Consider the following 27241-nt stretch of genomic DNA (forward strand, 5'->3'; position numbering starts at 1 on the left):
TCACCTTGAACTATGGAGGGGCTGTAGGCTAAGGGAAGCCCCCCCTGGCCGCCCTGGAGTAAGGACAGTCAGCCATGTCTAAGTGACCGACTCCCGGTCACATACCTACTCCCTGCCACCACACCCAGCAGTTGCTACATTTTTAAATGGTTAAAAAAAAATCAAAGTAAAGATGAATATTTCATGGCACATGAAAATGATATGGGATTCATTGGCCGGGCTCGGTGGCTCACGCCTGTAATCCCAGCACTCTGGGAGGCCGAGGCGGGCGGATCGCTGGAGGTCAGGAGTTCAAAACCAGCCTGAGGAAGAGCAAGACCCCGTCTCAACTATAAATAGAAAGAAATTAATTGGCCAACTAATATACATAGAAAAAATTAGCCGGGCATGGTGGCGCATGCCTGTAGTCCCAGCTACTCGGGAGGCTGAGGCAGGAGGATTCAGGAGTCCTGGAGTTTGAGGTTGCTGTGAGCTAGGCTGACGCCATGGCACTCACTCTAGCCTGGGCAACAAAGCAAGACTCTCTCTCAAAAAAAAAGAAAAAAATGATATGGGATTCAAACATCAGTGTCTGTAAATAAAGTTGTGTTGGCACACATGGGCACGGCCCTTTTTAAATAGTATCTAGACCGGGCGCGGTGGCTCGTGCCTGTGATCCCAGCATTTTGGGAGGCTGAGGTGGGAGGATCGCTCGAGGCCAGGAGTTCAAGACCAGCCTGGGCAACAAAGAGAGACCTCCATCTCTACATAAAAATTAGAAAAATTAGCCGGGCATGGGTGGCACACACCTGCAGTCCCAGCTACTCGGGAGGCTGAGGCAGGAGCATGACTTGAGGCCAGCAGGGGGAGGCTGCAGTGAGCTGTGATCAGGCCACTGCACTCCCGAGCCAGGGCGACAGAGCGAGACCCTGTCTGAAATAAATAGATAAATATGGTCTACGGTGACTTTCATGCCACAACAGCAGAGTTGAGACATTACAACAGAGAACATCTCATCCAGAGTTCAAAAATGCTCCCTTGGCCGGGCACGGTGGCTCACGCCTGTAATCCTAGCTCTCTGCGAGGCCGAGGCGGGCGGATTGCTCGAGGTTAGGAGTTCGAAACCAGCCTGAGCAAGAGCGAGACCCCGTCTCTACCATAAATAGAAAGAAATTAATTGGCCAACTAATATATAGAGAAAAAATTAGCTGGGCATGGTGGCGCATGCCTGTAGTCCCAGCTACTCGGGAGGCTGAGGCAGGAGGATCGCTTGAGGCCAGGAGTCTGAGGTTGCTGTGAGCGAGGCTGACGCCACAGCACTCACTCTAGCCTGGGCAACAAAGCGAGACTCTGTCTCAAAAAAAATAAATAAATAAAAAAATAAAAATGTTCCCTGTGAGGCTGTTTTGCAGGAAAGGCCTGCTGACTCCTCCCCTAGCACTCCTCTTTGTCCCCGAGCCCCACCCCCATTCCCAACCCCACCCTGATCTGCCGTCCTTGATCCTCTGAAACAAGAGCCAAACGCTACCTGCCGCGAGGAGGGACTCGTCTTCAGAGACCACCAGGAAACTCACAGCATCTGGAAGCTTCTCCAGCAAGCGGTCTCCTTCGGAGGAAACCTGCAAAAAGTCAAGGACACCTGTCAAGCATTTCTGCAGGGTGAAGGGTGAAGGGTGAAGGGTCAGAGAGCTTGGAATGGGGTGCAGGGCTCTGCCAGCTCTGTGACTCTAAGCAAGTTCCTTAACACCTCGGTGCCTCGGTTTCCCCTTCCTGTTAAATGAAAGATGATCTCAAGACACCCCCCCTCAGAGAAGTACATAGAATTATTGTTCAGCCTATATAGTCAGCCCTCCCGAAGTAGCAGCTATAATTATTGCTGACCTCGCTGTTGTTGTACGCACTCCGGGGCTCAGAGAATATTCCAGCACTCCTGCTGGCATCTGGTGGGTGGAGGCCAGGGAAGCTGCTAAACATCCCATCAAGCACAGTACAGCCCTTGTAGCAAAGAATGATCTGGGCCCTGCTGTGAGCTAGGCAGATGCCACGGCCCTGTAGCCTGGGCAACATAGTGAGACTCTGTCTCAAAAAAAAAAAAAAAAAAAAAAAAGCCATAAAGAATGATCGGGCCCCGAATACCAGTGGTCACAGGTGGAGACTCTCTGCTTTCAGGGAGCCTAAGAGGAGCAGTTGAAAGCACGGGTTCTACAGCCAGACTGCTTGAGTTCAGAATTGCTCACCAGCTTTGGGACTTTAGGCAAAGGACTTCACCGCTCCTTGCCTCAGTTTACCCATCCATAACACAGACACAACGACAGCAACTACATCGTAGTGTTGTCTTCAGGGTTAAATGAGTTCACAGGGCCGGGCGCGGTGGCTCACGCCTGTGATCCCAGCACTCTGGGAGGCTGAGGCGGGAGGATCGCTTGAGCTCAGGAGTTCGAGACCAGCCTGAGCAAGAGCGAGACCCCTGTCTCTACTTAAAAAAAAAAAAGAATAGAAAAATTAGCCAGGCACAGTGGTGTGCACCTGTAGTCCCAGCTACTCGGGAGGCTGAGGCAGGAGGATCGCTTGAGCCCAGCAGTTGGAGGTTGCAGTGAGCCATGATGACACCACGGCACTCTAGCTGGGGTGACAGAGTGAGACTCTGTCTCGAAAAAAAAAGAAAGAAAGAAAGAAAAAGGAAGCCAAGTGTCTCTTATTAAAAGACATAAGGCAAGATCCTTTCTCCCAATTTCTAGGACACTGGAGCACTTTTAGGGCTGATTTAATTTTCTCATTATAGCCAGTAAAGTTGCCTACCAAAGAGATGGAGCCGTTGCTAAACCCAGTGACCAGCCTTCCTTGTGTCTGCACTGAGACCGCACAGGCAGGGCTTTCTCCTTCGACGCTGGACAGGCGCCGCGTGCCCTGCAGTTTTCCCGTGGCGGAGCTCCACGCGCTGACCACGCCGCGCTCCGACACTGCCATCAGCCTGGCCTGCGGGGCCAGCACGGCCGTGCACACCCAGGGATCAGAGGCGTCTCCCGGGATTCGGAAAACCAGTTCTGCAGTTTCCAGATTCCAAGCATGGATCTAACGGGATAAAGAGGAAGCGACATCCCAGTAGGAGACTGGACTGCACGCTTTCCAGACTCAGATGCAAGGCCCGTTTTTCACTATGGCTCATGCATTTTGTTTTCAACACTGCCAGTTCAGAAATAAATAAAAAAGAGAGAGAGAGAGAGAGAGAGAGAGAGGGAGGCCGGGCGCGGCGGCTCACACCTGCGATCCTAGCACTCTGGGAGGCTGAGGCGGGAGGATCGCTTGAGCTCAGGAGTTCGCTAAGGAAGAGCCGGACACTTTCTCTACATTAAATAGAAAAATTAGCCGGGCATGGTGGCACGTGTGCCTATAGTCCCAGCTACTCTGGTGGAGGCATCTTTATAGTTTTTCTGTAATTTTAAAATTGGTCTAAAATAAAAAAATAAAAATTTAAATAGAAAAAAAAAGTCATCGGCGCCATACACATTCATATATATGTTCATTACAAGTTTTCATGTCCAATTTCGCCTCCCAGAAAGTATCTTTTCATTGTCAGTCACAATCTAAATATTAAACATTTGCCCATTCCTTCTACATCTGGGGTTTCAATTAACAAAACAAGGAGAGATACACACAAAGATATGTGTATAAGAAGAGTTATTTCAGTTATTTGTAAAGACCAAAGAACTGGAAACAACCTAGTTGTCCAATAACAAGGGATTAGTTAAGTAAATTCCAGTGAAGCCAGATGATGGAATCTTGTGCAATCACTAAGCACGCTGTTTTCAAAAAATTAAGGTTATGAGAAAATGCTCATGACATATTAAGTGGGAAAAGCAGCTTTATAAAATGTACACATATGTGCCTTGTTTTTGTTTTTTGAGACAGTCTTACTCTGTTGCCAAGGGTAGAGTACAGTGGCATCATCATAGCTCACTGCTACCTCAAACTCCTGGGCTCAAGGGATCCTCCTGCCTCAGCCTCCCGAGTAGCTGAGACTAGAGGCGCATACCACCAAATTGGGCTGATTTTTCTCTTTTTTTTTTGTAGAGACAGGGTCTCACTATTTCCCAGGCTTTTCTTGAACTCCTGGGCTCAAGTGATCCTCCCACCTCAGTCTCCCAAAGTGCTAGGATCACAGGCGTGAGACACTGCGCCCAGCCTCAAGTTTGTATTTTAATCCCAATTTTATTTTACAGACATAGTCACACACAAATGCACACACATGCACATATCACGTAAAGTAAAATCATATAAATGTTAACAGTGTAATGTTATTTGGGGGGTTATTTCTATATACTTTATTTTCCAAACTTTTATGGATAACAAAGAAGATTTTTATAACTGATTTTGAAATCAATCAATACTTCTCTAATATTTCAGCCTGCCCTAATAAAAATATGCAAGCCACGTATGACTTTAAATTTTTCATTAGCCACCTAGAACAAGGTAAAAAAGGAACAGGTGAAATCAATTTTGATAATATATTTAATTAACCCAATAGGTCCAAGTATTGTCACATGGAATCAATATAAAAATTACTATAGAGGCCGAGCGCGGTGGCTCACGCCTGTAATCCTAGCTCTCTGGGAGGCCGAGGCGGGCGGATTGCTCGAGGTCGGGAGTTCGAAACCAGCCTGAGCAAGAGCGAGACCCCGTCTCTACTATAAAAATAGAAAGAAATTAATTGGCCAACTAATATATATATATATATATATATATATATATATATATATATATATATAAAATTAGCCGGGCATGGTGGCGCATGCCTGTAGTCCCAGCTACTCGGGAGGCTGAGGCAGGAGGATCGCTTGAGCCAGGAGTCTGAGGTTGCTGTGAGCTAGGCTGACGCCATGGCACTCACTCTAGCCTGGGCAACAAAGCGAGACTCTGTCTCAAAAAAAAAAAAAAAATTACTATAGAGATAGTTTATATGATTTTTGTTATACTAGGTCTTTGAAATCTAATATGTGGAAACAGCCACATTTCAAGCGTTCAATAGCCAAATCAGGCTAGTTACTCCCCCATTTTGGATAGCATAGTTTATATCCACCGATATTACCGTCAAAACCACCAATTACTAATGTAATACAATAATTAAAAAATGCTAATTATTTGGTGCTTAGTATGTGCCAAGCACCATGCCGGGTGTTTTGCCGTCATTATCTTATGAGGAAGATGAGAAAATGGGACTCAAAATGATGAAGTGGCATGACCAAAGTCACTCAGCTCTCAAGAAACTCAACTGAGAGTTAAATACAGATTTTTCCACCTGGCTTTGGTTGCTAAACTCTTTCCCACAATGCTACTGTGTCTATCCACTCATAAAACTATCAAATCACAGGGTTGTGATTTACATAAGGGAATAATTCCACTGTGATTTACAGTGGGATATACATTGTTTTCAGATGACCAAGGAAGATTTACCAAGAGAGACCATAAAACAAGTCTCGATAAATTTGAAAGGATTCACATCAAATCCTTTTTGTGGATTTACCTGAGAACCCCTCAAATATTTGGAAACGAATAGCGCACTTCTAAATAGCCCATGGATCAAAGCAGAAATCAAAAGTGAAATGTAAATGAAAACACAACGTATCAAAATTTGTGGTACATAGGCAAAGCAGTACTTTGAGGGAAATATATAGCACTAAAATGACTATATTAAAAAAGATGAAAGAACCTGGGCACAGTGGCACATGCCCGTAATCCTCGCACCCTGGGAGGCCGAGACAGGCAGATCGTTTGAGTTCAGGAGTTCGAGACCAGCCTATGCAAAAGTGAGACCCCCCCCCCATCTCTACTAAAAACAGAAAGAAATTAATTGGCCAGGTAAAAAAAAATAGAAAAAAAATAGCCAGGCATGACGGCACATGCCTATAGTCCCAGCTACTCGGGAGGCTGAGGTAGGAGGATCACTTGAGCCCAGGAGTTTGAGGTTGCTGTGAGCCAGGCTGACGCCACCCACACTCTTGCCGGGGCAATAAGAGTGAGACTCTGTCTCTAAAAAAAAAAAAAAAAAAAAAAAAAAAAAAAAAAGGATGAAAGGTCTCAAAATCTTAGGGTCAGAAAGAACCATCGGGAAGCCAACTATGAAGTTTGAAACCTCTTACAGCACTCTCTCAAGTGGTCGTGTTCTCCTGTCTACAGCCCCCTGCCCGTATAAGGGAGCCCCTGCATATAGAAACAGCTTATTCCTGTCTTCGGACACTCTGGTCTCAGTTTCCCTTTACAAACAGGGCAGGTGCTGGTTACCTTTGAGCCAGACGCCGAGTAGACAACCTTGTTTGCTTCATCTACACGAAGGCTCCAGCTCCGAGGCTCCGCGGGAGTGTTGGCGCCTTCATCCCAAATGGTGACTTTCTCCTGGCCAGAGAGTAAATCCCACAAGCGCAGCGTGCGGTCCTTCGAGGCAGAGATGGCCCGGGTCCCCTTGGCAAACACTTCCACACACCTCACCTCTCCTGCGGCGGGCCAGGGTGGGAGAGGGTGTATATTAGCTGGGGACATGCTGACCAGGCAGCCACCAAGATGCCTGTTGGCTTACAAACACCCTGGTTTACCAAAGAAAAGACGGACGGGTTTGAACACGTGCAAGTTGAGAAGAATGGAATGTGGCAAAGTAAAATTAAGAAAGAGCGCAACGTGTTGGGATTCCATCAGTTGCCCCAGATGTTGAATTTGTAATAAGCAAAGATAACTGAATTTTATAAAGATTTAGCATCCAGGCCGGGCGCGGTGGCTCACGCCTGTAATCCTGGCGCTCTGGGAGGCCGAGGCGGGCGGATCGCTCGAGGTCAGGAGTTCAAAACCAGCCTGAGCAAGAGCAAGACCCCGTCTCTACTATAAATAGAAAGAAATTAATTGGCCAACTGATATATATATAAAAAAAAAATGAGCCGGGCATGGTGGCGCATGCCTGTAGTCCCAGCTACTTGGGAGGCTGAGGCAGGAGGATCGCTCGAGCCCAGGAGTTTGAGGTTGCTGTGAGCGAGGCTGACGCCATGGCACTCACTCTAGCCTGGGCAACAAAGCGAGACTCTCTCTCAAAAAAAAAAAAAAAAAACAATACTCATCGGATATTTTAATACATGTGTACATGTATAAAAGTTTCTCTTTATCCCTTCTCCACTAGGGTTCTTTGAGAATTTCTATAAAAATAGAAAATTAGCCAGACACGGTGCCACATGCCTGTAGTCCCAGCTACTTGGGAGGCCGAACCAGGAGGATCACTTGAGCCCAGGAGTTTGAGGTTGCTGTGAGCTAGGCTGACAGCACTGCACTCTAGCTCGGGCAACAGAGATTCTGTCTCCAAAAAAATGAGTCAATAGATACAAATAAATGTTTATGCCAAAATGTTGATATATGTTATATATAAAATGATATACATTCTTAGATTGCAATGATAAAATATCCTTAACATCTTTATTGAGATATTATTCACAACCATAAAATTTGCCCATTTAATGTACAATTATACGATTCAATGGTTTTTTTAGTGTGTTCACAGAGTTGTACAACCATCACCTCCATCTAGTTCCAGAACACTTTCTCCGCCCCAAAAGGAGACCCCGTTCCTATCAGCAGTCACTCCCCACTCCCTGGCCCCCAGCCCCTGGCAACCACTGATCTGCTTCCTGTCTCTGTGGATTTCCTGTTCCGGGGTATTCCGTATCAATGGAGTCACACGCTGTGTGGCCTTTGGCGACTGCTTCTTTTATTTGATATGATTTCCAGAGCTCCACCCTCTTCACTTGCTGGCTGTTCTGTAGACACCCCGACCTCTTTCCCCTCTCCCGGCTTCTGCACTTGCTTTCCCCTGTGCCCGGGAGGCTCTTTCTTCTTCGTACCTTTCTGTGTGTCGGCTGAACGCCCCAGCTCAGAGAAATGCCTTCCCCGGCAGCCCTAAGCGATCACCCTTTCCCTCATTACACTCAGCACAGCTTGCAACTACATTTCTGTACCCCTCCTCTTCCCAGATACAGGAGTCTCACTTGGAGCAGTCACTGGAGTCACTTGCCTTGGGTGCAAAATGTAAGGAAGTGCTAAATCGCCGTGGGTTTTTTCCCCCTTAGCCTCTGACTGCAGCACGGCTTGGCACGGCACTGTACCGACGCTGTCTGTCTTTATTTAAGACAAGCTGATACTGTATTCTTGTTGCATTTTTTTTGCATTCCAGTTGTCCCTCAGTATCCTTACAGGATTGGTTCCAGGACTTCCCTTGGGTTCCAAGATTCATGCATGCTCTAGTCCCTGCTATAAACTGGCGTGTTACTAGCGTATAACTTAACACGTATATTCCCGTATATTTTACATCATGCCTACCATGATTTATGATACCCGATACAGGGTAAATGCTATGTAAATAGTTGAGATACTGTATTGTTTAGGAAACAATGACAAGGAAAAAATAAGTCTGTACAAGTTCAGTACAGACGAAACTATCCTTTTTTTTCCCCAAAATATTTTTTGATCCAGAGTTGGTTGAATCCTTGGATGTGAAACCTATATATGTGGGGGGACAACTATACTTTTGATTTTTCAAAACATTGTATTAAACTATTATTTCTCCCATGCATGGCAAGGTGGCGCACACCTGTGGTCCCAGCTACTTGGGAGGCTGAGGCGGGAGGATGGCTTGAGCCCAGGGGTTTGAGATCAGCCTAGGCAACATAGTGAGACTCTGTCTCTAAAAAATAATGATAAAAAATTTTTTTTAAAAAAGTAATTACTTTCCTTGGTGACTGAGAGGAGATGAATAATTTTCTACCCTACTCTCTCTTCAGTGCTTAGAACAGGGCTTTGTACACAGTAGGCACTCAATAATTGATTAAATAAATAAACCACATCTGTTGAGGAACTATGTAGAAATGAAAAGCCTTGCTAAAGGTCTGAGGTAGACAAATTGCAACAAAGGACCACAATTCTTTACCCTCCTTGATCCATACCCTTGGTGATGTGACCTTGCAGCGCCTTCCATCAAAAGAGGAAGCCTATTCCCCTACTCATTTACTCTGGGCTGTTCTTGTGACTTCCCTTGGCCAATAGGAACTGGCCAGGGTGACAGTTCCAAGTCTGGGCCTTAAGAGATCTTGTGAACTTCTACTTGTTTTCTGGAAACCCTGCCTTTGCCGGGGCTAGGCTCCTGAGAGATGAGAGGACACGTACAGCAGAATTGAGCTGTCTCAGCTGAAGACATTCTGACCCAGCCAGCTCCCAGGGCGTCCACTAACTGACTACGGATGCAGGAGCAGAAGAACTGCCCGGCTGAGCCCAGCCTGAATTGCCAGTTCTCAGAAGGCGAGCTAGAGAAACAGCTTGTTTGAAGCCACCGTGTTTCGGGGTGCTTTGCTACGCAGCTCTGGCTAATCGATGCAGGAACAAAGGCCCGAGTTTCGATGCAGGGAAATGAATCTGTGGGGAAGGGGTTCTGGGGACTGCCTGTTCTCTGTGGAACACCGGGAACAAGCGGATCATAAACCCCACTTCCCGAGCCTCACCTGTGTGTCCGGTTAGAATGTGTGTCACCTGCTGGTCTTCCACGTCCCACACAGCCACGATGCCGTCCTGGGTGCCAACCACCAGCAGCATCTCCTCCACGCCCCACGCCATGGCAGTGATGCCTGCAGGCACGCAGAGACAACAGCCATGACCTCAGACCCCGTGTGCAAGTGCTCAGCCACGGGCTTCTCTAATAAGCCCCCGAGTCACAGATCAGAAAACTGAGGCTCGGACAGATCCGGTCCCTTTCTCAAAGCCACGCAGCTAGGATTTCAAAGCCTGGGCTGCCTGTGATGTCTTTACGTTGCTCTTAGGTAGGAAAAAAGGACCGAACCGCAGCGCAGCCATACCTGTCTGTCTAGCCCAGCGTCTCTCACCCAGGGGCAACTCTGTCCCCCAGGGGACACACACGTTGGTGTATGCAGTCATTTTGGGGTGCCAAAGCTGGGGACAAGGGTGCCGCCACCAGCATCTGGTGGGTGGAGGCCGGGGATGATGCTCAACACCCTACAATGCACAGGACGCCCCCCACACACAGAGAGTGATCCAGCCCCAAATGTCAACGGTGCCGTGGTTGAGAAACCCTGCCCTAGTCCGATATGACCCAAAAATAGAAATACAGGCCAGGCACGGTGGCTCACACCTGTAATCCAGGCACTTTGGGAGGCCGAGGTGGGAGGATCACTTGAGCACACACAGGAGTTCGAGAAAAGCATTGTACATAGCATCTCTCAGAATTTCTATTTTGGAACGAATGTGCCTAGGGAGTGCAGCTTTGGCTGCCAGGTCATGTGGTACAGAAAGAGCCCGCATGGTGATGACTCTGACCATGTGAACCGCAGGCTAATTATATTCAGCGGCCTCACAATCAATGTGAGAGACTGTGGGTGGGGAGATGAAGGGATGGGTGAATAGAGGTGGATAAGTGGAGAGACAGGTGGTTGGCGGGATGAGTGGGTGGGGGAAGGGACAGGCGGGCAGGTGGACAGACGGATGAGTCAGTATCTAGATGGTAGGCAAGTTGATGAACGGCTGAGTGCATGGATGGGTGGAAGGGAGAGTGAGTGGATGGAAGATGGCTGGATGAGGAAAATGGAAGGGCAAGTGGGCGGAGGGGTAGATATATGAGAGGATATACGAGTAGAAAGAGGAGTAGAAGCATAGATACCTGATGGGTGGATAGATGAATGGAAGGAAGGAAGGAACGAAGGAAGGAAGGAAGGAAGGAAGGAAGGAAGGAAGGAAGGAAGGAAGGAAGGAAGGAAGGAAGGAAGGAAGGGAGAGAGGGAAGGAAGGAAAGAAGGAAGGAGGGAGGGAGGGAGGAAAGGAAGGAAAGAAGGAGGGAGGGAGGGAGGGAGGGAAGGAAGGAAGGAGGGAGGGAGAGAGGAAAGGAAGGAAAGAAGGAAGGATGGATTAAGGGATGAATGAATGGATGAATGGAAGGGAGGGAGGGTGGATGGATAGATGGATGGATGGAAGGGAGAGAAGGTGGGTGGATAGATGGATGGATGGAAGGGAGGGAGGGTGGGTGGATAGATGGATGGATGGAAGGGTGGGAGGGTGGGTGGATAGATGGATGGATGGAAGGGAGGGAGGGTGGGTGGATAGATGGATGGATGGAAGGGTGGGAGGGTGGGTGGATGGATGGATGGATGGGAGGGTGGGAGGGTGGGTGGATAGATGGATGGATGGAAGGGTGGGAGGGTGGGTGGATGGATGGATGGATGGGAGGGAGGGAGGATGGGTGGATGGATGGATGGATGGAAGGGAGGGAGGGTGGGTGGATAGATGGATGGATGGGAGGGAGGGAGGGTGGGTGGATGGATGGATGGATGGGAGGGAGGGAGGATGGGTGGATAGATGGATGGATGGAAGGGAGGGAGGGTGGATGGATAGATGGATGGATGGAAGGGAGGGAGGGTGGGTGGATAGATGGATGGATGGAAGGGTGGGAGGGTGGGTGGATGGATGGATGGATGGGAGGGAGGGAGGATGGGTGGATGGATGGATGGATGGATGGAAGGGAGGGAGGGTGGGTGGATAGATGGATGGATGGAAGGGAGGGAGGGTGGGTGGATGGATGGATGGATGGAAGGGAGGGAGGGTGGGTGGATGGATGGATGGATGGAAGGGAGGGAGGGTGGGTGGATGGATGGATGGATGGGAGGGAGGGAGGATGGGTGGATAGATGGATGGATGGAAGGGAGGGAGGGTGGATGGATAGATGGATGGATGGAAGGGAGGGAGGGTGGGTGGATAGATGGATGGATGGAAGGGTGGGAGGGTGGGTGGATAGATGGATGGATGGAAGGGTGGGAGGGTGGGTGGATAGATGGATGGATGGAAGGGAGGGAGGGTGGGTGGATAGATGGATGGAAGGGAGGGAGAGTGGGTGGCTGGGTGGCTGGGTGGATGGATGAATGGATGGGGTGAATGAAAGAAAAAAAAACAGATAACAAATGAATGGCAAAAGCAAAAACTAAAACTTCTTCTCTCCCTGACACCCCGGGTTCCGGGGACAGCCTACAATTCCGTCGGCCCTCAGGGGCCAGCCGGGTGTCAGGCGCCGACTCGCAGCCCGTCAGCTGCAGACTGCATCTGCAAGGTGGGCGCTAAGCTCTTGGCGGTGGGAAGGCAGGCGGCACCCCCAGCCGGAGGCTCATTAGCAGTATTTACACCAGTCTCCTAAAGTCCCTGGGGCGCAGAGAGAGCCGATTCAGCATGAGACAGCAGGGGCGGGCCCTGATGGCACCCTGGGGGCCTTCCCGCTGGCGGAGGGGAGCCCCAGAGAGCACCCCGAAACCCCTGCCGGCCACTGCCGCCGGGCAGGCAGGGGCCTGTCGGGACTTTTGCCGTGCTGGGGAGACAGACTCACCTTTGTGACAGCCGGTGAGGGTCGCCCGGAGGGGCCCCCCCGGGGGCTGGAGGAAGCCCGCCAGGGGCACCAGCACGGGGTGTGGGCACACCCGGAACCAGCTCTGGGCCTGCTGGCACAGCGGCCCCACCAGCGCTCTGTGCGAGGCGGCGAAGAAGTAGAGTCTGGCCAGGAGTTCCGTGTAGAGGAGGCTCCGCTCTACAACAAAGGACGTGGGTTCAGCCGCCTGGGCGGAGTCCCCACCCCTGCAGGGGCTTCCGGACAGAAAAGACGACCCAACGCGGTGGGTGCCGGCCCCCCGCCATCCTCTCCTGCCTCCTTCTCTGCCATTCAGACACCCTCACCCCTGCTTCAAGCACCCGGGCGTCTCCGGCCTCAGGGCCTTTGCACATGCTGCCCCCTCTGCTTGGAACACTCTCCCACCTTCTCCCCTTTCCCATACCACCTGGTGACTAAGGGGGGGGGGGGCGGGGGAAATCAAACTTTCAGAGAACTCAAGTTGGTTTTACTCAGAAGTCCTACTGAGGACTATAAACCGGGACCCAAGGCCCAGGAGCAGCCGTGCAGACGGGCTCGATCTCACTGGCCCGGGACAGTGCTTCGACGGGCTGCCCGTAGGTGGACGGGTGGCGGGGGTTTAGGGCGCCCAAGATCACACCAGCCTTGCTCAGAAGTTACATTCCAGCGGCGGCACGTCAAGCTTTGGAGGCAAGAGAACGTCTGACCTTAGATCACAGAAGCACAGTCATCAGCCCCGTCAGATGTTGCTTTATGTGTGGGAAAAAGCCAGGGCCACCTTCGTTTATCTTTTAAGGAGTGAAGTGACTCAGGCGAGAGACGCGGGGGGGCCCCATGCCCTATTGTATTTTGTCTTCAGAGCCCCTTTTCAGAGAGCCGTGCAATTGCCCTCTCGGAGTCAGGAGCGTGGTGAAATTATGCGGGCGAGCAGCCGTGAGCTGAGCGCAGGTGACCTCTGACGTTTGCTACTTTGTGTGTCACACAGCCAGCCCCTCGCCCTCGGCTTAGCACAAAGGTCGCTTCTGCAAAAAAGCACTCTGCAGCCCCGACCTGCGACCCCCACCCCCCTCCCGGCTCAGGTTGTAGCGCAGTAGCGATGTCACGTTTTTTTTGTGTGTGTATTTTTACATTTCATTTCATTTCGTTTCGTTTCCTCTCAGTTTTGGAGACAGACTGGTGCTCTGTCGCCCAGGCTGGAGTGCGATGGCACCATCGTAGCCCACTGCAGCCTCTAACTCCTGGGCTCCAGCGATCCTCCCACCTCAGGCTCCCGAGCAGCTGGGACTACAGTTGTACGCCACCACACCACGCCCGGCTAATAAGGTCTTTATTTTTATTTTACTTTATTTTTTTTTTTTTTGAGACAGAGTCTTGCTTTGTTGCCCAGGCTGGAGTGAGTGCCCTGGCGTCAGCCTAGCTCACAGCAACCTCAGACTCTTGGGCTCAAGCGATCCTCCTGCCTCAGCCTCCCGAGTAGCTGGGACTACAGGCATGCGCCACCATGCCCGGCTAATTTTTTCTATATATATTAGTTGGCCAATTAATTTCTTTCTATTTATAGTAGAGATGGGGTCTCGCTCTTGCTCAGGCTGGTTCGAACTCCTGACTCGAGCAATCCGCCTGCCTCGGCCTCCCAGAGTGCTAGGGTTACAGGCGTGAGCCACCACGCCCGGCCTAATAAGATATTTAATTAAACTTAAACCATGCAAGGTAATGACCACCGGTTGCAGGAATGGAGAAGTAATTCGGTTGGCCCTGCATATCTGTGAGTTCTGCATCCCTGGATTCAACCAACCATGGACCAATATTAATTTGAATATTGACAATGAAATGTTAAAGAATTTTTTTTAAATGTAGAAAAAATTGCACTTGTACTGAACATGGACAGACTTCTGCCACGATTCCCTAAACAATACAGTATCACAACTATATACATAGTGTTTACATTGTATTAAGTATTTTAAATAATCTAGAGAGATTTAAACTCTACAGGAGGATGTGTGTAGGTTATATGCAAATACTAAATTATTTATATCAGAGATTTGAGTGTCCAGAGATTTTAGTATCCACAGGAGACCTAGAACTAATCCCCCAGGGATACCAAGGTAGAGCTTTTAGGGGAGCAGTTTTTCTGCCTACTACACAGAGATTTCACAATTACTATTTCAAGTTTATAAATGGGGAAAATCAAGGCACAGAGGGGTTAAGCAATTTGCACAAGTTCACACAGCCAGTAAGAGGAAGGACCCTGGTCCAGCAATTATTCCTGCCGGGCAGGGTGTCTCACGCCTGTAATCCTAGCACTCTGGGAGGCCAAGCCAGGAGGATCACTTGAGCTCAAGAGTTCGAGACCAGCCTGAGCAGGCGTGAGACCCCGTCTCTACTAAGAACATAAAAATTAGCCGGGCATCTTGGCAGGCACCTGTAATGCCAGCTACTCGGGAGGCAGAGGCAGGAGGATCGCTTGAGCCCAGGAGTTGGAGGCTGCAGTGAGCTATGATTGCACCACTGCACTCCAGCCTGGGCAACATAGCAAGACCCCACCCTTAAAAATAATTTTTTAAAAAGTCTATTTAAAACACACACACACACACACACACAGATCAGAAATAGCACCATGTCCAGTTACATTGGAGCCTGAGCCAAAGGGGCTTACTTAGGATGCTGGAAGTCCCCCTTGTCTGAGTTTACTGGATAAACTGGAACGGACTGAGGGCTCACGGTCATCCCGCAGTGCCCTCTGGTGGTGACATTTGTTCCTACACCTCCTCCTTGTGCTGGGGCAGCCACAGGTTGTCAATCAAGGGCTTCTGCAAAGACTATGCTAAGATTTGGGCTTTCACATCTTCCCTTAAACTGCGCGGCCGTGCACAAAGCCATTTTCCTGGGAAGCCAGAGCAGGTGCAAACCTTAACTGTCCTTGGGCCTTAACTGTCCTTGGGCCTCCACGGGGGCCAACGCCATGGCTGGGGAAGAGCAGGTATTCAGCAGGGGTTGCATGAATGCATAAGAAAGACACAACTGATTGCAGCGTCTTCCAAGTGGGGGAGATCTTAGACACACTTTAGCTCGATCCCACATTTTGCAGATTACAAAAACGGGGGTTCCGGGCAGAAATAGCTCATCCAAGGCCATTTGTGTCAACGACATTGATGCTGTCACCTGACAGTAACAGGACCCTCGATGGTACCCTTGATGGGAAGGGGCTCTGCATGAACTGACAGACGTATCCTTCCCAACAGCCCTAGCTGGGATGGTCGCATCCCCATTTTGCAGATGGGAAAACTGAGGACCGGGGGACAACGGAAGGGATAGTAAGGGTTTGGCAAGGCCACGGTGCCTGTGACAGAGCCAAGATTTGAATCAACACAGCAGGGCTCAAAATCTGTGTTCATGGCTGGGCGGGGTGGCTCACCCCTGTAATCCTAGAACTTTGGGAGGCAGAATCGGGAGGATCAGCGGAAGGCCAGGAGTTCAAGACCAGCCTGAGCAAGAGCAAGGCCCCATCTCTACCAAAAACAGAAAAATTAGCAGGGCGCAGTGGCACGCACCTGTTGTCCCAGCTATTCGGGAGGCTGAGGCAGGAAAATCGCTTGAGCCCAGGATTTTGAGGGTGCTGGGAGCAACCACTCTACCCAGGGCAACAGAGTGAGACTCTGTCTCAAAAATAAAAGTCCCTACAGCCTTGTGTTTGCAATGGACCGAATAGCAAGGAACATAAACTTTCAACCCTAAATTCTGCTGTTACTGTTACTATATTTTGAATTTCATCAATGCAAATACCTGGGACCTTTGTTTTCTCTCGTTACATAAGTACCTACACAATTTCCTCAGTTCTGCTTGAGTTAGTTCCTGTCTGACCCTTTCTAGAGAAAGGTGCCGGCCCAGGGTGAGGGCATGGGCGCTGCTCTCCCAGGTTCAATTCAAAAATTCTAGAAGTGCTAGAAGAAAACCTACAGGTTTCACCGGGAAAGGTGTGAGGTTTAATGAAAATGCAGCTCGCAGCTCAGGGAGGAGAGTGGGTTTCTAGAGGCCAGAGCAGAGCAGCCCCCGCTGGCCAGGCCGTGCAGACTCACCCATGCCTTGGAGCTCCACGGCCGGGCGGCAGAGCTGGAGGGCTTCTCGGACCAGGCGGACCTCAGGACAGTCCAGGTAAGGGGCACACCGGTCGAAATCGTCCAGCAGGTCCTCAATGTCCCCGGAGATGGCCCGGCAAGAAATCCAGCTCATGTTGCCTGCGGAGGAAAAAGGGGGAGGATGTGGGAAGGACACACTCACCTCCAGTTCATCCTGGGGGCAGAGAATCACCTCCCAGTTCATCCAGGCTCAAGCTCAGCAGTACTGACGTTGGGGCTGGATGATTCTCTGGGATGTGTGTGTGCGTGCAGGGCCCAACTGTGCATCGTGGCATGTAGAGCAGCAAGCCTGGCCTCCACCCACAAGAAGCCAGTAGCTCCCCTGCCCCCAAGGGTGACAGTCAAACATGTCTGCAGACATCGCCATGTGTCCCTGGGGGGCAGAGTCTCCCTTAGTTGAGAATCACAGGGATGGACTAGTGGGTGGATGGATGGATGGATGGATAGGAAGATGGAAGGATGGATAGGAAGATGGATGGATGGATAGGAAGATGGAAGGATGGATGAATGGATGGACAGACAGGAATATGGATGGATGGATGGATGGATGGATGGATGGATGATGGATGGGAAGATGGGTGGATGGATGGATGGATGGATGAATGAATGGATGGATAGATAGGAATATGGAAGGATGGATGGACAAATAGGAAGATGGATGAATGGATGGGAAGATGGAAGGATAGGTGGGTGGCTGGATGGATGGATGAATGGATAGAAAGATGGATGGAAGGATGGACAAAGGAAGATGGATGGATGGATGGGAAGATGGAAGGATGGGTGGGTGGATGGATGGGTGGGTGGATGGATAGAAAGATGGATGGATGGATGGACAAATAGGAAGATGGATGGATGGGAAGATGGAAGGATGGGTGGGTGGATGGATGGGTGGGTGGATGGATGGACAGATGGATGAATGAATGGATGGATAGGAAGATGGATGGATGGATGGATGAATGGATGGATAGGAAGATGGATGGATGGATGGATGGATAGGAAGATGGATGGATGGACAAATAGGAAGATGGATAAATGAGAAGATGGAAGGATGAGTGGGTGGATGGATGGACAGATGGATGAATGAATGGATGGATAGGAAGATGGATGGATGGATGGATGAATGGATGGATAGGAAGATGGAAGGATGGATGGATGGATAGGAGGATGGATGGATGGATGGATGGATGGATGGATGGATGGATGGATAGGAAGATGGATGGATGGACAAATAGGAAGATGGATGGATGAATGGATGGATGGGAAGATGGAAGGATGGGTGAGTGGATGGATGAATGGGTGGATGGATGAATGATAGAAAGATGGGTGGATGGATGGACAAATAGGAAGATGGATGGATGGATGGTAAGATGGAAGGATGGGTGGGTGGATGGATGGGTGGGTGGACAGACAGGAAGATGGATGAGTGGATAAATAGATGTATGGAAGGACAGATGGGTGGACAGACAGACAGGGTCTTCCCTGCTGAGGCAGGGATAGGCCCTGCACTATCAACATGTGGGGCCAGATCGTTCCCTGCGGCGGGCTGTCCTGCACACCGTGGGGTGCTGAGCAGAGTCCCTGGCCTCCACCCGTTAGATCCGAGTAGCCCCTGTCCCCCAGTCGTGACAAGCGAAACTGTCTGCAGACACTGTCCAGGGTCCCCAGGTGCAGAATGTCCGCTTGTGAGAGCAGAGGTTCCTGCCTTAGGCGGAGCCCGGGATTTCCGCGTTTGCCCTCCGCCTCCTGGAAGGCGGGAGCGAGCGGGGCAGCCCTTACCCAGCACCTCCCGCTTCAGCTCCTCCAGGCGGCCCGAGCGGAGCAGGTGGTGGGGCAGCTCCTTCAGCTTGCGCACGTTGGCCACCGTGTCCGAGAACCACAGGGGCTGAGGGGCCACCTGGCAGGGGAGAAGGGAGGCCGCAGCTCGGACACAGACACAGGCCAGGCCCCAGACAGGGCCAGAGGGGCCGGCGACGCAGCGGCCGACCAAGGTGCCCCTCGTCCCCCGTGGCCAGGGCTGGGGGGTTTCGGGAGAGGAGAATCCAAGGCGGGTGGTGGGTGACACTTCCTGGGGAAATAGGGAAGGTTTCCTGAAGGTGGGGGCATTGGAGCTGGGCCTCAGAGGATGAGTAGGAGTCCGTCTGGCAAATGCGTCAGAGAACAGCGGCATTACAGGGCAAAGGGACGGAATGCCAGGACTGAATTATTTTTTTTGTGTATGTGTGTGACAGAGTCTCACTTTGCTGCCCAGGCTAGAGTGAGTGCCGTGGCGTCAGCCTCGCTCACAGCAACCTCCAACTCCTGGGCTCAAGCAATCCTCCTGCCTCAGCCTCCCGAGTAGCTGGGACTACAGGCATGCACCACCATGCCCGGCTAATTTTTTCTATATTTATTAGTTACTCAATTAATTTCTTTCTATTTATGGTAGAGACAGGGTCTCGCTCTTGCTCAGGCTGGTTTCGAACTCCTGACCTTGAGCAATCCGCCCGCCTTGGCCTCCCTGAGTGCCGGGATTACAGGCGTGAGCCACTTCGCCCGGCCAGGACTGAATTATTAATGTAGAAGGCCAGGTAGAGAATCACGGTGGGGAATGAGACTGGGGAGGTTTTAGGCAGCAGGTCATGAAGGTGAACGTCAGGCTGGAGGTCGAGCTCAAGACAGGGCACTGGGGAGGTATGGAAGGTGTTAGAGGAGAGGCATGACCAGAATGGACTGTCAGAGCATTCCCTGGGAGGATGAACTGGGGCAAGAGGTCCCGAAACTGGGAGACCAGAAAAGGGGTCAGACTACATGGGGGGGGGGGCAGGATGAGGCTGAGACCGCAGGGGCTCTGAGCACACAGAAGAGGGTCTCTGAGTCATTGGAGAGAGGAAAGCTCAGCATCAGAAAAGAATCAGGCCTGGGCTGGGCGCAGAGGCTCATGCCTGTAATCCTAGCACTCTGGGAGGCCGAGGCGGGCGGATGGCTCAGGGTCAGGAGTTCAAAACCAGCCTGAGCAAGAGCAAGATCCCGTCTCTACTATAAATAGAAAGAAATTAATTGGCCAACTAAAAACATATAGAAAAAATTAGCTGGGCATGGTGGTGCATGCCTGTAGTCCCAGCTACTAGGGAGGCTGAGGCAGGAGGATCGCTTGAGCCCAGGAGATTGAGGTTGCTGTGAGCTAGGCTGACGCCACAGCACTCACTCTAGCCTGGGCAACAAAGCGAGACTCTGTCTCAAAAAAAAAAAAAAAAAAGAAAAGAAAAGAATAAGGCCTGGCCCTGCCTCTAGCCTCCCCGGTCCAGCAGGGGAGACAAAGAAAAAGGGAAAATTAAGCTATAACCAAAGATTCAAAAGTGAAATTTCCTAGTTGTGATCACTGCACTGTGGATATATAAGATTTTATATCTAGGGGAAGGGTCCATGGGAACTCTCTGTACTCTTCTTGCAACTCTTCAGTGAATCTAAAACTATTTCAAAATTAAAAGTATTTTAGAATCTCACTGTCGCCCAGGCTGGAGTGCAGTGGTGCAATCACAGCTCACTGCAGCCTCGAACTCCTGGGCTCAAGCGATCCTGCCACCTCAGCCTCCCCAGTAGCTGGGACTACAGGCATGTGCCACCATGCCCAGCTAATTTTTTTTTAATTATTATTATTATTATTATTTTTAGAGATGGGGGTCTTGCTATGTTGCCCAGGCTGGTCTTGAACTCCTGGCCTCAAGCGATCCTCCTGCCTCGGCCTCCCCAAAGTGCTGGGATTACTGGTGTGAGCCACCGCGCCATTCTGAGTGGGAGAGGAGGAAGGAAGGGGGCAGGCGTGGCGCACCAGGTAGCCGTGGCCTTGCCGGCTCTGCAGGGTGGAGGCTGCGGGTGGGAAGCAGGGGGCCCGGGCGCCTCACCTTGCGGTCCAAGTTCAGGGGCTTCCCCACGAGCGGCAGGGTGATGAGTTTCTTGGTGCCTTGGCTCCAGGCGCCCGAGAAAAAGTCGGCCAAGACGCTGTGCCTCTTGGCTCTCTCGGGCCCCGGCAGGTAGCGCTCGAGGACCACCTGGGCCAGCTGTCTGCGGAGAGGGGGCACAGGCTGAGGGACCCGGGAGCTGGGGGTGCGGACACTGGTCTTCCCAGCGGCAGATGAGTGGCTGCCAGGGGCTGGGGGGGCGGGAGTGGGGAGAGACTGCTGAGGGGGACGGGGTCTCCTCTGGGTGCAACGAAAATGTTCTAGAACTAGGCAGAGTGGGGACGGTTGCACAACCTTGCGAGTGTCCTGAGTGACACCGAATCCTCCACTTTATTTATTTATTTATATTTATTTAGAGACAGAGTCTCACTCTGTTGCCCAGGCTAGAGTGCCGTAGCAACCTCCAACTCCTGGGCTCAAGCGATCCTCCTGCCTCAGCCTCCCGAGTAGCTGGGACTACAGGCACGAGCCACCACGCCTGGCTAATTTATATATATATATATATATATATATATATATATATATATATATGTATTTTTTTTAGTTGGCCAATTAATTTCTTTCTATTTTTAGTAGAGATGGGGGTCTCGCTTTTGGTTCAGGCTGGTCTCGAACTCCTGACCTCGAGCGATCCGCCCGCCTCGGCCTCCCAGAGTGCTGGGATGACAGGCGTGAGCCGCCGCGCCCGGCCTGAACCCTGCACTTTAACACGGTGAGTTGCGTGTCACGTGAATTTCACTTCGAGTCCAAGAACCAGCGCCTCCCGCGGGAGTCTCTGGGGTGGGGACCCCAGCGCTCCGCACACACTGGACTGGCGTCTTGGAGATTGGGCGGGGAGGAAGCATCTGGCACACACGGAGGTGCTCGGTCCTCGAGTCCCCCGTTCTCGGGGTCCATGGCCCAGACAGCGTCACCGCTGCCACCGCCGCCGGCCGGACCTACCTGTGGCCGACGGCCAGGAGCGTGAAGCCGTCCACGGGCCGCCGGGCCAAGCAGTAGCCCAGGTCGCGACGGAGCCGCACCCACAGCAGGGGCGGGAACCGCAGCAGCTCCTTGCTGGGCGGGGTCCAGTCCCGGTAGGCGGCCTGCAGGACCTCGTCGTCCAAGGACAGGACGTCCTTCAGCTCCGCCTCTGAGAGCCCGCACCTGGGGAGGAGGGCCGGGGCTGGGCAAGGCGTCCTGTGCCTTAAGCCAAGAGAGAGAGAGACCCGGCCACCTGCAGGAGTCCGGCCCCCCACCCTCAGGGGCAGCGCTGGGACCCGCGCCCCCTGTGGCCGTACCCACCACAGGAGACCCTTCTGACCTTGCCCTCTGCACTCAACACTGCAGAGCCATGAAGCGTCGGCTCCCCAACCTCAGAGGAGGCTGGGACAGCCCGCATAAGGAGGGAAGGACGAGATAACGCAAAGAAAATGATGCAAAAGCCAGCTGCACCCACCCCACCCCACCCCACCCCACCCCGGCCCACCGGGGAGTATCTTCTTCTTGTTGTTTTTTGGAAACAAGGTCTCGCTCTGTCCTGCAGGCTGGAGTGCAATGGTGCAATCACAGCTCACTGCAGCCTCCAACTCCTGGGCTCAGGCGATCCTCCTGCCTCAGCCTCCCGAGTAGCTGGGATGACAGGCACGCGCCACCATGCCTGGCTAATTTTTGTATTTTTTGTAGAAATGGGGTCTTGCTACGTTGCCCAGGCTGTATCCAACTCCTGGGCTCAAGCGGCGATCTTCCCACCTCGGCCTTCCAAAGCGCTGGGATTACAGGTGCGAGCCACCGTGTCTGGCCCATGGAGTGTCTTTAAACAGGATGAGACACTGAGGTTTCAGTACCAGGACTGGAGTGGCCTTCCTAATTAATTCCTGGGAGCATTAGACTGGAGAAACTGCAGGATTTGCTGGAAATTTCATCAGGGGTGTGGAACAACCAAATGGAGTTCATTTCAGAGCAGGGAAGGAAGGAAGGCTGTTTTCTGTTTGCAACACACAGGGCCCGGCTCATCGACAGAGCCCCAGCACTCTTTTTTTTTTTTTTTTTTTTTTGAGACAGAATCTCACTCTGTTGCCCGGGCTAGAGTGCGGTGGCATCAGCGTAACTCACAGCAACCTCCATGTCCTGGGCTCAAGCGATCCTCCTGCCTCAGCCTCCCGAGTAGCTGGGACTACAGGCACGTGCCACCATGCCCGGCTAAGTTTTTCTATATATTTTTAGCTATTCAAGTAATTTCCTTCTATTTTTAGTAGAGACGGGTCTCGCTCTTGCTCAGGCTGGTCTCAAACTCCTGAGCTCAAACGATCCACCCGCCTCGCCCTCCCAGAGTGCTGGGATTACAGGCGTGAGCCACCGCGCCCGGCCCCCCCGGCACTCTTGCTCGGGCACGACTGGTGGAGTGTCGTCTTTGTAAGAGGCACGGTGTTGCCTGCGCCCTGGGGTGCAGAGAGCTGGGCAACTATTTTAGCCCATCTGGGCCGCTATCCTAAAAGCACTGTCGACTGGGTGGCTCGACTAACGGACATCTCTTTCTCACAGTTCCGGAGGCTGAAGACCAAGATGAAGGTGCAGGTGGATTGCAGGTCTGGTGGGGGCTGGCTGCATGGTTCGTGGACGGCGCCTTCTTGCCGTGTCCTCGTGGTGCAAAGAGCAAGGGAGCTCTCTGGGGTTCCCTTTATAAGGGCACGAATCCCATTCACGAGGGATCCACCCTCATGACCTAATCACCCCCCAAAAGCCCCCCACCTCCTAATACCATCTCCTTGGGGGTGAGGAGGTCGACATGGGAATTTTAGGGAGACACAAACACTCGGTGCATTGCAGACTCCCTGGAGCAGGGGTCCTCAAACTTTTTAAACAGGGGGCCGGTTCACTGTCCCTCAGACCGCTGGAGAGTGCGCACTGTGGGCCCAGCACGAGTCGGCTGCTAAGCAGGACAGGCAGCGGCGGCAAAACCACCCGGAGGGCTGGATGAATGTGCCAGTTGGCCCGCATGTGGCCCTCGGGCTGTGGTTTGAGGGTGCCTGCCCTGGAGCTTGCCTTCTACTGCAGGGAGCCGGGCAGGAAAGAAACACAGAAGCATCGAGTAGTACCAAGTGTAGGAAGATGGCCAATGAAGTGCCGTGAAAGAGAGGGACGAGGAGAGGGGTGCGGGAGGGGTATGGAACATGGAGCAGGTAGCCCTCTCTGGGAAGGCGCCATTGAGCTGGGATTGGACGGGCGGGAGAGAACCAGCAGGGGAAGATTTAGGGGCCGGTGCTCCAGGCAGGGGGCGGCCAGGTCTGGCAGGCCGTGGTGAGGAAGGTGGATACTTTCTAAAAGCAATGGGCGCTGGGCTCGGTGGCTCACGCCTGTTAATCCCAGCGCTTAGGAGGCCAAGGCAGGAGGATCGCCTGAGGCCGGGAGTTCAAGACCAACCTGGGAAACACAGTGAGACACCCCCCCCCCTGTCTCTATAAAAACTGAAAAATAGAAAAATTAGCTGGGCATGGTGGTGCACACCCATAGTCCCAGCTACTCGGGAGGCTGAGGCAGGAGGATCGCTTGAGCCCAGGAGTTGGAGGCTGCTGTGAGCTATGGTGACACCACTGTGCTCCCTCTCTCTGGATGAGAGTGCATCAAAACAAACAAGAAGACACGGAGACACGCAGGGAGGAGAAGGCTGCGTGAGGATGGAGGCAGAGACTGGAGTGGCGCGTCCACACGCCAAGGCATGCCCCGGGCGGCCGGGACCTAGAACCTAATCCTCGGAATACATTCTTCCCTGGGGGCTTCGGAAGGAGCGCGGCTCTGCGGACTCCTTGATTTCAGTCTTCTGGCCTCGGGAAACATGCGAGAATAAATGTCTGTGGTTCTAAGCCCCCCGGTTGGTGACTTGTGACAGCAGGAAGTGAATGCATGAGCTATATCCCAGTTTTTAAAAAGGGGGTAAAACAGAGTTAAAAAACAACAACAAAACAAACAAACAAAAAACCACAGAAGCAGAGACTTACCGGGAAGACACGATGTAGCCCAGCACGCGGCCCACGAGCAGCTGCCCGTGTGTCTGCTCCAGGCGGGCGCAGAGCTGGTGTGTGGCTTCCTCGGCCGTGGTGGCTAAAGGGGCCGGCACGGAAAAGGAGGCCCACTGGCGGGCCTCCTCGAAGGCCAGCCTCAGCCGGCCCGGGTGCCCGCACTCCGGGAGGCTGGCCCAGAGCAGGTCCCTCTGCACCGGGGTCAGCGCCCTCCTGGCGGCCACTAGCAGGAGCTGGACCATCTCCTGCCCCAGGTTTCCCGAGAGGGGCGGCACCTCCCAGCGAGCCCCCGGGTCCGCCAGCACCTGCCGCACGGCGCTCACAGCCCCCCCGGGCCCCGAGCAAGCCGAGAGGACGAGGTGCACTTTCGGGGGGCACGTGAGGGGCAGCCAGGGGACCCTCCTGGCGTGGGGGGCCCAGTCCAGGTCGTCCAGGGAATCCAGCAGGAGCACCAGGGACTCGAAGTTTCTGCAGGAGACCGTGCGGAGGAGGACGTGGAAGAACTGGACCACCCTGGAGTGCGCGGCCAGGACCTGGGCGGGGGGCAGGGGCAGCCCGTAGGCCAGGCACACCTGGAAGCAGATGCCCTTAAGAAGGCTGCGGGGGTCCGAGCTCATCTGTGACGTCCCCAGCAGCCGCAGGACGGTCACCGCCTTGTGGCCGAGCAGCCCCGGCACCTGCCCGGCCAGCTTGCACAGCAAGGCCGTCTTCCCGACGCCCGCAGGCCCCGAGAGCACCAGTGGGGCGTGGGGCCTGCCGTCGTCCTGCCTGAGCCGCTGCCCGAGCCGGGCCAGGAGCTCCTGGCGGCCGCAGAAGGCCCGGGTGGCCTCGGCGCTCTGCCAGAGGTGGTGGCGGATCTCCTGGTAGAGCCACCCCAGCTCCTGCCCGGCCACCTCCAGCTCGCGCAGGTGCTCCAGGACCTGGTGGTTGGCCCTGGCCACGAACTGCTCGCTCAGCTCCCTCAGGTAGCGCGCGTGGGCCTTGTTCCTGGGGCTCACCAGGTCGCGGCTCCACGGGAGCCGGTGGAGCTTGAGGACCCCCGGCCGGGCGCCGGCTACGCGCCCCTTGAGGCCGCCCAGAAGGCTCTGGGCCTCGGCGTCCAGGCAGCCGTCCGCGAGCCGGTCCACCGCCCTGAGGGCGCAGTCTTCCAGGATGTGTTTGTTGAGGTCCTGGATTTCCCGAAGGAAGACGGTGGCTCCCCGGTCCGCGCTCTCTGAGCTCAGCACGCCCCGCTCTATCTCCCACTCGATGACTGCAAAGGTGGGGGGGGAGCCCGTGATTATTGTGTCCGCAGCCAGCCTGGGAGGGGCCGCTCGGGGGCACGCTCATGGTGGGGGTGCACCGGTTCGCAAGCTCAACGTGCAGGGCAGGAGGTGAGCAGCAGGTGAGCCAGCAAGGGAAGCGTCATCTGTATGCACAGCCGCTCCCCGTCATCGCATCCCCGCCCGAGCTCCGCCTCCTGTCAGGTCAGAGGTGGCGCTAGATTCTCACAGACGCACGAGCCCTACTGCGCACCCGAGGGACCCAGGTAGCGGCTCCTTCTGAGGACCTAGTGCCTGATGGTCGGCGTGGCGCCCAGGCGGTGACGCTAGCGCTGGGGTTGCAGGTCGTCATTAGCACAGAGGTCTGACTGCACAGTAAATGCAATGCCCTTCAGTCACCCAGAAACCATCCAACCCCAGTTTGTGGGAAAGCTGTCTCCCAAGAAACCAGTCCCTGGTTTCCAAAAAGGCTGGGGACCGCTGCTCTAGGGGGAGCTCGGATGAACCCACATGGCCGGGCCCCACCTCCAGAAGCTCCGATTCCCCAGATCTGGGTGGGACCTGTCGGTTTGCATTTCCAGCAAGCGACGAGGCTTGCTGGTCCGGGGGGCTGCACGGATTTAGCTGTTATTAATCAAAGAATCCTTGGGGCAGGCAACACAGAGACCCGGTGTGAGAAGCAGTGCCGTCGTAGAACGATACTCTCTGTCCTCAAAGAGTGAAACATGGCGTCATACGGGCCCCAGCGATTCTGCTTCTACATATCTGCCCCCTAAAGAACTGAAACCAGAGACTCAAAACCAATGCTGGCATGCCCTGGCTCACAGCAGCGCCGTGCAGAGCAGCCGGAGGGAGGAAACAGCCCCGGCATCCAGCAACAGATAAGAGGATGAACAATACATGGCGTATCTGGGCAATGGCCTGCTATTCCGCCACGGAAATGGACAAGGGACCGACAAGCGCTACAAGGTGGAGGGACCTCCAAAACATCACACCGAGTGAGAGAAGCCAGGTGCAAAAGGTCACACATTGCACGATCCCAAATGCCCAGAACAGGCCAACACGCAGACAGGAAATGGATCGGGGGCTGCCAGGGGCTGGCGGAGGGGCTTGGGGACAGGGTCTCCTTTTGGAGCTGACAGACATGTTCTGAACTAGACAGAGGCGATGGCTGTCCAACACAGCAAAAAAAAAGTGTATGATGCTAAATGCCACTGACTTGTATACAGTTGACCCTGAACAACAGGGGTTCGAACTGTGTGGGTCCATTTAAACACTCAGATCCCCTTCTGTCTCTGCCATGCCTGAGACAGCAAGACCAACCCCTCCTCTTCCTCCTCCTCCTCCTCCTCCTCCTCCTCCTCCTCCTCCTCCTCAGCCTACTCAACATAAAGACGAGATAAAGACCTTCATGATGACCCACTTCCACTTAAGGAATAGGAAATATATTTTCTCTATCTTAGGATTTGCTCAATAACATCCCTTTTCTCTCGCTTATTTTATTGCAAGA

General features: G+C 53.0%; 1 protein-coding gene across 1 annotated transcript in view; it reads right to left on the minus strand.

Annotated features, from left to right (window-relative positions):
• NWD1 (NACHT and WD repeat domain containing 1) overlaps nucleotides 1–27241 on the minus strand; it is a 54376-nt gene that overhangs the window by 11376 nt on the left and 15759 nt on the right. Inside the window, 10 exon segments of the mRNA XM_076001230.1 lie at nucleotides 1508–1598; nucleotides 2779–3051; nucleotides 6259–6467; nucleotides 9504–9626; nucleotides 12380–12577; nucleotides 16474–16632; nucleotides 18310–18427; nucleotides 20415–20574; nucleotides 21414–21617; nucleotides 24449–25721. Of these exon segments, the coding sequence (XP_075857345.1) occupies nucleotides 1508–1598; nucleotides 2779–3051; nucleotides 6259–6467; nucleotides 9504–9626; nucleotides 12380–12577; nucleotides 16474–16632; nucleotides 18310–18427; nucleotides 20415–20574; nucleotides 21414–21617; nucleotides 24449–25721 (2808 nt within the window).

The sequence above is a fragment of the Microcebus murinus genome, chromosome 4 (assembly GCF_040939455.1).
Source record: "Microcebus murinus isolate Inina chromosome 4, M.murinus_Inina_mat1.0, whole genome shotgun sequence".
Taxonomy (NCBI): Eukaryota; Metazoa; Chordata; class Mammalia; order Primates; family Cheirogaleidae; genus Microcebus; species Microcebus murinus.